Raw genomic sequence first — 12,609 nt, forward strand, 5'->3', positions numbered from 1 at the left:
TTAAAATCACGTTTTAATGTTTGTGTTCAGAGAGTTTCCCTGTAACAACATCACGACGGAGTGGGAGATGCCTCTGGTGAACCCGGCTCTCATCGAGATGCTTAAAGATCCACAGTGGAACTTTATCAGACCGTCCCCTGAGTGTCAATGCAGCAGCTCCAGAAAACTGACCATGCTCCCGGTGTGTCCCGACGGAGCGGGCGGCCTGCCCCCTCCACAGGTCAGTCTGAAACTCACCACAAGAAACACGGGCTGAGGTTTGTGAAACAGACGAAACTGGAGAGTAAATGATTTTAATTAAATGATTCAGTCCAGTTTCAATCCACGGCACAAAAACAACGACACGATTTTTATTTCAGACAAAGACGAGGCTAAAAGACAGAAGGTGAAGAGGAGAACGCTTCACTGGGTCATAACCAGATCTGTGAAATCTCAGGTGTCGTTCTTCAGCTGAATGTGGATCGTACTCAAAATGTTCAAACTCGAGGCACACGGCTGATTATATTCAAAGTCCTTTATTACAGGAGGCGCCAGAGCGTTTCCTCCAGCTGAACGATCTTCATCTGGGCACGAGCATAAAAACAAGCACACACATGTCCCTAAACCTAAACACACGAGGAAAAAGAAAAAGTGACCACAAGATGGCACCAAAACACCAGATGAACATAAACGTGACAGACCCACAGAGAAACAATGAGATTCAGCCACTGAGGCGTGTCCTTCACATCTGCAACAGCAACAAATTACAAGGACCAGCCTCTGCACACGTCACCAATATGAAATCTAAATATATTTAAAGAATTACCAGGATGTGGGTTATTTTATCAAAGGAGCTGAGTTCAAAGAAACAGAACAGTCCAAATCGTCCTAAATGTCACCATCCAAAACGTTTTTGTCTGAACGTGAGAACATTTAGATTCCACCATCAGGAGAAATTTACATGTTGGTACCAATAAACTAACTTTGACCCTTGACCCTTGGAGCGGCTGATGTTCTTGACCATTCTCCAAAGTCTGGATCCAAATGTGTCTTTATGTTGAACTGTCTGATGTTCCAGAGGATTCAGTCGACAGGAGATGTTCTCATGGATCTAACAGGAAGGAACATCTCAGATTTCCTGGTGAAGACCTACCCAAGCCTCATCAGGACCAGGTCTGGATGTTTAAGTTCATGTGTGTGGTTTATTTTATTTAAAAACATGTTTGTCTTCATGTTTTTCCAGCTTAAAGAGCAAGTACTGGGTGAACGAGCAGAGGTGAGGCTGTGTTTTCTGTCAAAGTTAAAAGCTCAGGTTCATGTTGAATCTGCTCGTTCAGGTACGGAGGCATATCTGTGGGCGGACGGCTCCCGGTTTTAAAGATCGACCCCAAAAGTGTCCAGGACCTGGCCTCTCAACTCGGACGACTGCTGAACGTCACAGGGGTAAGAAATGAAATTTGTTTTATAGTTTTAATCTGTCTGTTTATATAAATGGACATAATCTGCTAACCGCCGCGCTTAAAACATCCTGTGGTTTTTATTTCACTATTGTGTCTGTAAATCAAGATATGAACATTAATAACAGACAAATCAGGTCCTTTTTCCCCGAGGTTTTCATTTGGAGCTGAAGCTGTGGTGATGTCACACTCACTCAGTCACTTCTTTACAGTCTGTGGTTTTAATCTTTTTACATTTCACGTGTTTTGACTCTGAGTTTTGTCAAATATTTGCAGGGTCCAAACTCTAAAAAATCCCTGAAAGACGTCGGGACATTTCTGAAGTATCTGGAGACTGAAAACAACATTAAGGTGAATATTTACATAACGTTTTTGTTTAATATAAATTGTACATATGTCATGTTGTTAAGTTTTGTTTTGCAGGTTTGGTACAATAATAAGGGCTGGCACTCCATGGTCTCCTTCCTGAATGTGGCGAACAACGCCATTCTCAGAGCGAACCTGCCCAAGTCCTCGGTCCAGGCTCAGTACGGCATCACCGCCATCAACCACCCTCTGAACCTGACCAAAGAACAGCTCTCTGAGATCACCGTGTATGTCCACGCACAGCGCAGGGGGCGGAGCCAAGGGCCAAGGGACTTTATACAAAAACAAAAACAAAAACATGACATGAGCTGTTCATGCTCAGTGTGTTTAGAAATACAGCACAGAGAAACTTAAACTTTACACATCAAATACCAGGCAAAGACAGAACTATGTAGACTAAACTGAGACTAAACCAGGACCTGGACTAAACCAGGACTAAACCAGGACTAAACCAGGACTAAACCAGGACTAAACCAGGACTAAACCAGGACTAAACCAGGACTAAACCAGGACTTGACCAGGACTTGACCAAGAATAAAAGAGGAATAGACCTGGACTAAACCAGGACTTACACCACAAAAAAATGCACTTTTTAAAAACATTTTGGTCTTTTACAAGTGTCTGAGTGTCATCTCTTTATGTCCAAACACCTGTCCCCCTGTCCTCTCCTCCTCTCCCTCTTCTCGTCCTCTTCTCCTCCCCTCCTCCTCTCCCTCCTCCTCTCCCTCTTCCTCCTCCTCCTCTTCTCGTCCTCTTCTCCTCCTCCTCCTCTCCTCCTCTTCCTCCTCCTCTTCCTCCTCTTTCTGCTCTCCTCCACTCCTCCCCCTCTCCTCCTCTCCCTCTTCTCGTCCTCTTCCTCTCCTCCTCTTCTCCCTCCTCTCCTCCTCCTCTTCCTCTCCTCCTCTCCCTCCTCCTCCCCCTCTCCTCCTCTCCCTCTTCCTCTCCTCCTCCTCTTCCTCCTCTTTCTGCTCTCCTCCACTCCTCCCCCTCTCCTCTCCCTCTTCTCGTCCTCTTCCTCTCCTCCTCTTCTCCCTCCTCCTCTCCTCCTCCTCTTCCTCTCCTCCTCTCCCTCCTCCTCCTCCTCCCCCTCTCCTCCTCTCCCTCTTCCTCTCCTCCTCCTCTCCCTCCTCCTCTTCTCGTCCTCTTCCTCCTCCTCTCCCTCCTCCTGTCCTCCTCTTCTCGTCCTCTTCCTCTCCTCCTCCTCCTCTCCCTCCTCCTCCTCTTCCTCCTCCTCTTCCTCTCCTCCTCTCCCTCCTCCTCCTCCTCCACCTCTCCTCCTCCTCCTCCTCCTCTCCTCCTCTCCTCCTCTCCTCTCCTCCTCCTCCTCCTCCTCCTCCTCCTCCTCTCCTCTCCTCCTCCTCCTCCTCTTCCTCAGTCTGAGCACGTCGGTGGACGCTGTGGTGTCCATCTGTGTGATCTTCTCGATGTCGTTCGTCCCGGCGAGTGTCGTTTTGTACCTGATCCAGGAGCGGGTCACTCAGGCCAAACACCTTCAGTTTGTGAGCGGGGTCAGTCCTGTGGTTTACTGGACGGCCCACTTCCTCTGGGACATGGTACGGTGACCTTTGACCTTTACTCTCGGGGTTCGGGCTCAGGTTTAGAAGAAACATCAGGATTATTCACTTTTATTAATCAAAGACCAGATTCTCTTTAAATCACAGAACAAACCAAACGCACAGCTGCACGTGTCCATTTAAAACATTAAAAACAGGATCTTTATGAATTAAAAGTAAATTATTGTGATTTTTGCATCTTTAAATATAAGTCTCCTTTTCCTCAGACTCGTGTTATGATCCTCACAGCTTCACAAACTGTTTTTCTCATGCTGTTTTTGTTTGTGTCCAGTTGAATTACTTCGTCAGTGCTGTTTTGGTGGTGGAAATATTCAAGTTCTTTGATAAAAAGTGCTACACGTCTCCCACAAACCTGCAGCCGCTGATGTGTCTGCTGCTGCTGTACGGGTAAGATCTGCGGAGTGAAGCACATGTGAAGAGACATTTAACTGTTTATAATCATCATGAGCCAACAGTCTGCATCAGTCCTGTGTAAAAACATGTTTTTGTGGAGCACAGATCAGACTTGTGTTTGTTTAAAATGTCTCTGATAAATCTGTTTTTTATCTTCAGGAAATAAATATTGAAAAGAGTCAAAAATGAAGCTTTAAACAGTTTTAAATAAATACGTCTGATGTAAAGTGTAAAAGTTCTATATAAAAGCGTGACCTTTTACCTTCTCGTGTTTGTCAGATGATCGTTCCTGACACAAACCTCGACACTCTGGTTAAACTCTCTCTTTGGCAGGTGGTCCGTCACTCCCATGATGTACCCTCTGTCGTACTTGTTCCGTGTCCCGAGCACGGCGTACGTGTCTCTGTCCTGTATAAACCTGTTCATTGGGATCAACAGCAGCTCCATCACGTTCATCCTGGACCTGTTTGAGAGCAGCTCGGTGGGACTTAAACCTTCTGTGACACGGATCTGTTTGAGTTTCATCTGTTTGACGTTTCCCTTTTCGTTTAGACGTTGTACAAGTTGAACCAGGTTTTGAAGGTCCTGCTCCTCCTGTTTCCTCATTACTGTCTGGGCCGAGGTCTCATCGACATGGCCATGAACCAGGCTGTGACTGATGTGTTTGCTCGTTTTGGTGATTTAAAAACACTTTACTCAGCTCTGTAGACCCACTGTGCTGTTATAATGAGATTAGGAGATGATATTGTTATTTTTCATGTTGTTTTAGGTGAAGACCACAGTCCAGACCCGTACAGTTGGCACTACTTGGGGAAGAACATGTTCTGTATGGCGGCTGAAGGCTTCTTCTACTTCATTATAAATATTTTGATCCAGTATCGGTTCTTCTTGGATCACTGGTGAGTCACTGCATGTTTAAAGTCACTTTAGGGTCAGATCTTTGACTCTTTTTGAGTGTTTTGTTCAGTGGACGTTGTTTTAAATGTGTTATATGAATTAATTGTATATTTTATATTTTTGTTTGTATTTTTCCTGCATTTAATGTTCACTGTAGCTTTTGTTTGGAGGGGGGTGTGTCACCTGCTCGTCTCCGTGGAGATGTTATTAACGTTCTATGGCATTAATCATATTTCTCTTGCATTTATTGTATTATTTTTTTATTGTAAATCGATGCATTCTTCTGTACAAATGTGATCTGTAACTTGCCTGTGGCGTCACCTTCTCGTCTCTGTAGAAGTGGATATGTTTATAAAGTTATAATATAATGCAGATCTACAGTTTCAAAATATAAAATATAAAATGGGCTGATGGTCGTTTTGTTTTCAGGCTCTGTGATTCTCCTCGGGGCCACATTCTGGATGAAGACGCTGACGTGGCTGAAGAGAGACAGAGGATTTACAAAAGTCACAAAACAAACGACATTTTACAAGTGCGAGATCTGTCCAAGGTGAAACACGCTCCGACAGTCGTGTGTGAGTCGTGTGTGTCGTGTGTGAGTCGTGTGTGTGTCGTGTGTGTGTCGTGTGTGAGTCGTGTGTGTGTGTCGTGTTTGACTCGTGTGTGAGTCGTGTGTGTGTCGTGTTTGACTCGTGTGTGAGTCGTGTGTGAGTCGTGTGTGTCGTGTGTGTGTCGTGTGTGTGTCGTGTGTGTGTCGTGTGTGTGTCGTGTGTGAGTCGTGTGTGAGTCGTGTGTGAGTCGTGTGTGTGTCGTGTGTGTGTCGTGTTTGACTCGTGTGTGAGTCGTGTTTGAGGTGTTGTTTTCACTGTTTCCATGGTTACAGACATACACTGGAACCATGAACCCGGCCGTGGACAGGATCTGTGTGGGAGTGTCACCCGGAGAGGTATTTGCAAGTTTATACTTTAAAATAAAAGTGTCAAGAGACAACACAGAGACGTGAAGATACAAACATGAACAAAACACAAACAAAACACAAACAAAATACAAACAAAATACAAACAAAATCCACACAGTCAGAGGAGCGATGTTCAGAAAAGAGCCTCAAACATTAACCCAGTTAAACCCATGTTATTTTTCACATAAATATTACTGATGTATTTTACTTTTGTTTTAGATTTAACCTGTGACTGTTTGGACACAGTTCTGTTTTATACCTGCACTTATGTGTTTAAAAGTCTCTTCAGTTTCTTTCCTGTTCGATGAACATGACTCTGTTCTCTCATAAACGTCCCAGTGCTTTGGTTTGCTGGGAGTAAACGGAGCTGGAAAAACCACCATGTTCAAAATGCTGACCGGAGACACGGATGTGACCTCCGGGTCGGCGTCAGTCGCTGGTCACAGGTCAGTGAGGTTTTACATCCAAACTGAGAAACATGTTTACGGCTTTGAGTAGTGACCAGAAGGACAAGATGGAGGACACGTGTCCATAGAGTGTCCTCCACAGGCGGCTGGGCGCCCCCTAAGAGAGAGGAGGAGGAGTCAGTCACACAGGAGGAGCTCAGAGTAGAGCCGCTGCTCCTCCATGTGCAGAGGCTCAAGTATCAGAAACACTGACCCCAAATCTGATTGTTCTGATTAAAGATAAGTCCATGTAGTGATTATGATGACAGGCCTCTGTAAAACTGAACTCTGCTTCTTTTGTTAATGATATTTGAACCTTTTGTGTTGTGATTTGATAATAATAATAATAATAATAATGAAGTTGTTTTCATTTGATTTAAACGTCAGTATTTTGACCAACATCCTGGACGTGCACCAGAACATGGGCTACTGTCCTCAGTTTGACGCTATCGATGAGCTGCTGACGGGCCGAGAGCACCTGCACATGTACGCCCGCCTCCGGGGGGTGCCAGAGAGCGAGATCAGCCGGGTCAGTGCGGTCAATAAACGTAATGGGATGTACTAGTACGGGTAGTAGCAGTAGTAGTACAGTAGTAGTAGAAATATTTTTTAGTAATTGTAGTATAGTTTGTAAATCAACTGTACTTTTTGAACACTGGTTTTAACCCTTTCCTTGTCACAGTGACTGTATAAATATTTGACATTGGAGTAAACGTTTTATTCCATGTCTGCACAGTAGCATGTTAGCTAGCTCGCTGTGTCTCAAAGCTAACAGTCACTTTTATTAAAATCTGAAAATATAAAATAAACAACCATTAAAATTCAAATTAATTTAATTCAGTTTGTGATGTTTTAATATTTATTATGCCTCAGAATTAGCATTGGCATTAGCGTTAGCATTTAGACACAAACATGCCTCTTTCTAAACACAGAACTGTCTCTGGTGACGTGTTCATTTTATTTGTGTTTAACATCAGTGACGTCCACCTGCAGCTCCCTGTCCACTGTCTGACCCTGACCCCCTGACCTCTGACCCCCTGACCCCTGACCCACCTGCAGCTCCGTCCACTGCCTCATCTTTAAGTCTTAAGGAAGTAGTGACCCTTACAGTGAGGCAGAGGGCGCTGTTGTGCACAGAGCTAAATGCCAACAAAATACACTAATCTGGATAATTAACAAAACCCGTCCATGTCAGTGCAGTGGATAATAATAATAATAATAATAATAATAATAATAATGATAATAATAATAATAATAATAATAATAATAATAATAATAATAATAATAATCAAATGAGATATTATGACATCATAGCCGTTTAAATGATGTCATTTTATTCTCATTTATTTGATCATAGTGATTCATGTTTGTGATTAAATTGTGAACATGTTTGTTCCACAGGTGGCAGAATGGGCCATTCAGAAGCTCGGTCTGTCGGAGGACGCCGGCTGCACGGCCGGGACGTACAGCGGAGGAAACAGGAGGAAACTGTCCACAGCCATCGCCATGATCGGCTGCCCCGCTTTAGTGCTGCTGGTGAAGAGTTTACTCCACACAGACCATCACAGTCTGAATCATATTTAAAGTAGTTTGTGTTTATAGGACGAACCCACCACCGGAATGGACCCTCTGTCCCGACGCTTCCTCTGGAACTCCATCGTGAGTGTGATTCAGGACAAACGAGCCGTGGTGCTGACGTCACACAGGTACAGGCCAATCACAGTCTAACAAATCTCTATCATTGTGTGTATTTTTATTCTCAATTTCTGATCTGACAGTATGGAAGAATGTGAAGCTCTGTGTACGCGCTTAGCCATCATGGTCAACGGATCCTTCAAATGTCTGGGAACGATTCAGCATCTCAAATATAAGTAGGTCACATCTCAGACACAAGAAGGTCACATCTCAGATACAAGAAGGTCACATCTCAGATACAAGAAGGTCACATCTCAGACACAAGAAGGTCACATCTCAGACACAAGAAGGTCACATCTCAGACACAAGAAGGTCACATCTCAGACACAAGAAGGTCACATCTCAAATACAAGAAGGTCACATCTCAGACACAAGAAGGTCACATCTCAGACACAAGAAGGTCACATCTCAGACACAAGAAGGTCACATCTCAAATACAAGAAGGTCACATCTCAGATACAAGAAGGTCACATCTCAGACACAAGAAGGTCACATCTCAGACACAAGAAGGTCACATCTCAGATACAAGAAGGTCACATCTCAGATACAAGAAGGTCACATCTCAGACACAAGAAGGTCACATCTCAGACACAAGAAGGTCACATCTCAGACACAAGAAGGTCACATCTCAAATACAAGAAGGTCACATCTCAGACACAAGAAGGTCACATCTCAGACACAAGAAGGTCACATCTCAGACACAAGAAGGTCACATCTCAAATACAAGAAGGTCACATCTCAGATACAAGAAGGTCACATCTCAGACACAAGAAGGTCACATCTCAGACACAAGAAGGTCACATCTCAGATACAAGAAGGTCACATCTCAGATACAAGAAGGTCACATCTCAGATACAAGAAGGTCACATCTCAGACACAAGAAGGTCACATCTCAGACACAAGAAGGTCACATCTCAGACACAAGAAGGTCACATCTCAAATACAAGAAGGTCACATCTCAGACACAAGAAGGTCACATCTCAAATACAAGAAGGTCACATCTCAGATACAAGAAGGTCACATCTCAGACACGGCTGCTCCAGATGAAATCCTAATGGGAGGACTGATAGTTGTGGTGTTTTTTTAGTTGTTAAACTGCCTGAGTCCCTCAGTCGTCCAGGTCTGATTCATAGAAAAAGACAAATTAAATTCTGTAACTGGACAAAAGTTTTAGACTGAAGACGTTTGGCTGTTTGTCCAAGAGGCGTCTTCAGTTCTGGTCAGATTCCTGCTGGACATTGTTTTATATCTGTCTGAAGGAGGAGCTAACGACACTGAAGCTAACGACACTGAAGCTAACGACTCTGAAGCTAACGACACTGAAGCTAACACTTGTTTACAGTTTCTGTTTGTTGGCTCGGTCTTAGTGCGAACTGAGCCTGAGCCATATTTACCATCATTTAGTCTATTAGCAAACTGGTTATTAGCAAACTGGCTATTAGCAAACTGGCTATTAGCATACTGGCTATTAGCAAACTGGCTATTAGCAAACTGGTTATTAGCAAACTGGCTATTAGCAAACTGGCTATTAGCAAACTGGCTATTAGCAAACTGGCTATTAGCATACTGGATATTAGCATACTGGATATTAGCATACTGGCTATTAGCATACTGGCTAGCCCTGTTGTTTTCTTTGTTTAGGTCTGAGTTATAAACAGGAGGTGACGTCTAAGGCCTGTTCCTGTTCAAAGATGAATTGTCCAAACAAAATGGCGTCTTTAACTTCTGTCTCAAACCATTTCTTTTCTTTGGCTCGGGTCTTTTGTCCATTTGACAGAACAGAGTTTGTCTTTTGCTTCAGTTATGATCAGACATACAAATGTGGGACTATTTAATATTAGAAGGTCACAGTACTTTCTAAAGTAAATATTTTAGTTATTTTGAGATAAATGATCAGCTTGAAAAGAAAGTCATTGTTTTATAAAAGTTTATTCTGCACTTTTTCCAGAGACAGGCTCATTTTATAGACATGAAGATAATTATTCTGAATTAACATGTTTTTTCTCTTAGTTCAGTGAACTCTTTTCTCTCATAAAATGCACAACATATAAATTGTAATATTTTGTAATCTCGCGCTCACAGGTTTGGGGACGGTTACGTGGTCACTCTGAAGATCCGAGCAGCGAGGTCCGGCCGTGCCCCGGACCTGAACCCTGCAGAGGCCTTTATGGAGACCTCATTCCCTGGGTCCATCCAACGAGAAAAACACTACAACACTCTGCAGTATCAGATCAGCTCCTCGTCTCTGGCCAGAATCTTTCAGACGGTGCTGTCGAACAAGGACAAGCTGCACATAGAAGATTACTCTGTGTCTCAGACCACGCTGGACCAGGTCAGAGCACTCCTGTGTCCAGAACACTCCTGTGTCCAGAACACACCCGTGTCCAGAACACTCCTGTGTCCAGAACACTCCTGTGCACTTGTGTGGAACCTACATTTTAGCCAGAGACTTCAGTGAGAAACGATAGGACCAGTGTCATGGCAGTTCTGCTCCTCTCCCCTCACTTTCCTCCTTCACTCTCCTCCTTTACTCTCCTCAGACTCTCCTCCTTCACTCTTCTCCTGCAATCTCCTCTTTCACTCTCATCTCACTCTACTCCTTCACTCTCCTCACTCTCGTCTCACTCTCCTCTGATCTCCTCCTTCCCTTTCCTCTCACTCTACTCCTTCATTCTTCTCACTCTTGTCTCACTCTTCCTTCACTCTCCTCTCTCTTCTCACTCTCCCCTCTCTTGTCACTCTCCTCTTACTCTCCTGTCACTCTCCTACTTCACTCTCCTCTCACTCTCCTCTCACTCTGCTCTCACTCTCTTCAGTCTCACTCTTTGTCTCACTTTTAATCCTTGTTTGTGTTTTTCTTCCAGGTGTTTGTGAACTTTGCGAAGCAGCAGTGGCGAGAGGATGAACACATCGTGCTTCATCCTAAAGCGGCCGGAGCTCGGAGGATCCTGATCACGTCTCCCATCCTCAGGCTCCGAAGAAACGAATGTTTTTAAAAGCTCCACAAAATAAGACAGATAAAAGTGGGCGTAGTGAGCAGAGAGTGACAGGCACGTTTCAGCTTCATGGAAACAGTAGGACGAATGTGTACAATGTTATTTTATTTCTCATGGGCTTTTATTTTGAAAGGTGGAGCATTAATGTGCCTGTGCTGCTCACCTTTGGCCTTTGTAAACGAAACCTCACCCTTAACCAATCACGTCAAAGCACAAAGTGTTTGCTGCTTCAGCTGCCATTAAGATTCAGATATTTCTAATGCCTTGATTAAACAAAAAACACTCAGAGGATTATAGTTTATAGCACTTTATTTATACGTTTGAACCTGTCTCTTGATGCAATAGTGAAACATAAATCTGCTGCTATAAATCTGTAAATGTCGTGTTGTTATTTCACAGAATAAAAAGTGTGAATGACTCTAGTTTGTTTTTGTACATAGAGAAATACACTGAGATTATGATAAACATGATCATTTTATCAAAGATTTAAATAAAATAAACACCGACATTTATTTATTCAAATGTTTCACGTGTGACACATTTTAAACATTGATCTGTACAGTTCGACTTTACACTTTAAGCCTGTAAATAGAAATATACACATTATAAAAAGTTAGAAATGGTTCAAATGAAAGTTTAAACATTTTATCCATATTGTCCTGAGACACTAGAGGGCGCTCTTTGATGCATTCACATGAGTTTTTTGCCTGTTCATAATGTTGACCGAACAAAGACTGAACAAAAAATATAAAAACATCTGAGTTTGTGACAGAACAGTCGTGATCTGAGCGACATAACAGTTTAAGTTAAATATATAAAATATGAACTTAATGTTCTGACAATTCAACCACCACCTCCCTGTCCTGTCCTCACCTGTCCTGTCCTCACCTGTCCTGTCCTCACCCGTCCTGTCCTCACCTGTCCTGTCCTCACCCGTCCTGTCCTCACCTCTCCTGTCCTCACCTGTCCTCACCAACAAAAGCTTCAACAACAGGCTCTGTGCACATTAGCATGCTAGTTAGCTCACTGTCTCAAAGCTAACAGTCGCTTTTATTCAAATAACAAACTAATTAATTGAAATAAAGACATTTTATATGTGGAATACTTGAGTTTATGAGCTTGTTTTAATATTATGCCTCAAAATTAACATTTGTGTTAGCATTAGCATTAGCATGTCTCTTTCTAAACACAGAAGTGTCTCTGGTGAATTATTATTTTACACTTTTATAGATCACGTCATTAGTGTTTGTAACGAGATAAACTCCTGGACTGAACCAAAGACGAATCTGCTCCGTTTAACAGTCTGAGTCTGTGGATTAAGATTATTAAAGCATTAATGAGACATTACATCATAGAATCAGAGGGATAACGGTCGTTCAAAGTCGTTAACACATTCGCTGTGGGGACTCGTCCTTAAACTCTTTGTGTTTCTCTTCTCCTGAACAGAATGAGAAGAAACAGAGTTTAAACTCAAAAACACATTTAAAGACACACTGTGTAACTTTTCCAGTGGAGCTTATGCCACCTGCTGGTCTCCATGGTGATGTTATTTAATTGAAACAACATTTAATTTAAACATCTAGAATTCATTAAAGAAATATGAAAAACTGTAGTGAAACACGTCCCCACAATGAGACACAGGACGTGTCTTTATACTTTATACTTTATACTTTATACTTTATACTTTATACTTTTTCTCTCGTCTCTTGATCATCTCTGTGTTCCCCTGTGTCTGTGTTAAAAGTGCTTCACACATTTGACTGATTCTCTCTGTTCTTCTCACATGTGGCCTGTGCACATGTGCTTTGTCCAGTAGGGGGAGGTAGTGCTCCAACATCACTGCGTGTC

The 12,609-nt window shown here is 42.9% G+C and overlaps 1 protein-coding gene across 1 annotated transcript in view; it reads left to right on the forward strand.

Annotated features, from left to right (window-relative positions):
* Nucleotides 1-11,082, forward strand: part of abca4a (ATP-binding cassette, sub-family A (ABC1), member 4a) — a 51,209-nt gene extending 40,127 nt beyond the window's left edge. The window contains exons 29-48 of the mRNA XM_033986220.2: nucleotides 31-220; nucleotides 1,058-1,152; nucleotides 1,223-1,255; nucleotides 1,317-1,422; nucleotides 1,713-1,787; nucleotides 1,860-2,029; nucleotides 3,178-3,355; nucleotides 3,648-3,763; nucleotides 4,103-4,250; nucleotides 4,322-4,445; nucleotides 4,539-4,668; nucleotides 5,096-5,216; nucleotides 5,550-5,612; nucleotides 5,964-6,070; nucleotides 6,458-6,599; nucleotides 7,472-7,606; nucleotides 7,673-7,776; nucleotides 7,849-7,941; nucleotides 9,848-10,097; nucleotides 10,630-11,082. Of these exons, the coding sequence (XP_033842111.2) occupies nucleotides 31-220; nucleotides 1,058-1,152; nucleotides 1,223-1,255; nucleotides 1,317-1,422; nucleotides 1,713-1,787; nucleotides 1,860-2,029; nucleotides 3,178-3,355; nucleotides 3,648-3,763; nucleotides 4,103-4,250; nucleotides 4,322-4,445; nucleotides 4,539-4,668; nucleotides 5,096-5,216; nucleotides 5,550-5,612; nucleotides 5,964-6,070; nucleotides 6,458-6,599; nucleotides 7,472-7,606; nucleotides 7,673-7,776; nucleotides 7,849-7,941; nucleotides 9,848-10,097; nucleotides 10,630-10,761 (2,512 nt within the window). The 3' untranslated portion in view covers nucleotides 10,762-11,082. The remainder of the gene's footprint in view (nucleotides 1-30; nucleotides 221-1,057; nucleotides 1,153-1,222; nucleotides 1,256-1,316; nucleotides 1,423-1,712; nucleotides 1,788-1,859; nucleotides 2,030-3,177; nucleotides 3,356-3,647; nucleotides 3,764-4,102; nucleotides 4,251-4,321; nucleotides 4,446-4,538; nucleotides 4,669-5,095; nucleotides 5,217-5,549; nucleotides 5,613-5,963; nucleotides 6,071-6,457; nucleotides 6,600-7,471; nucleotides 7,607-7,672; nucleotides 7,777-7,848; nucleotides 7,942-9,847; nucleotides 10,098-10,629) is intronic.
* Nucleotides 11,083-12,609: the final 1,527 nt, after the last annotated feature.

This window comes from Periophthalmus magnuspinnatus, chromosome 20, assembly GCF_009829125.3.
Source record: "Periophthalmus magnuspinnatus isolate fPerMag1 chromosome 20, fPerMag1.2.pri, whole genome shotgun sequence".
NCBI classification, from domain to species: Eukaryota; Metazoa; Chordata; class Actinopteri; order Gobiiformes; family Gobiidae; genus Periophthalmus; species Periophthalmus magnuspinnatus.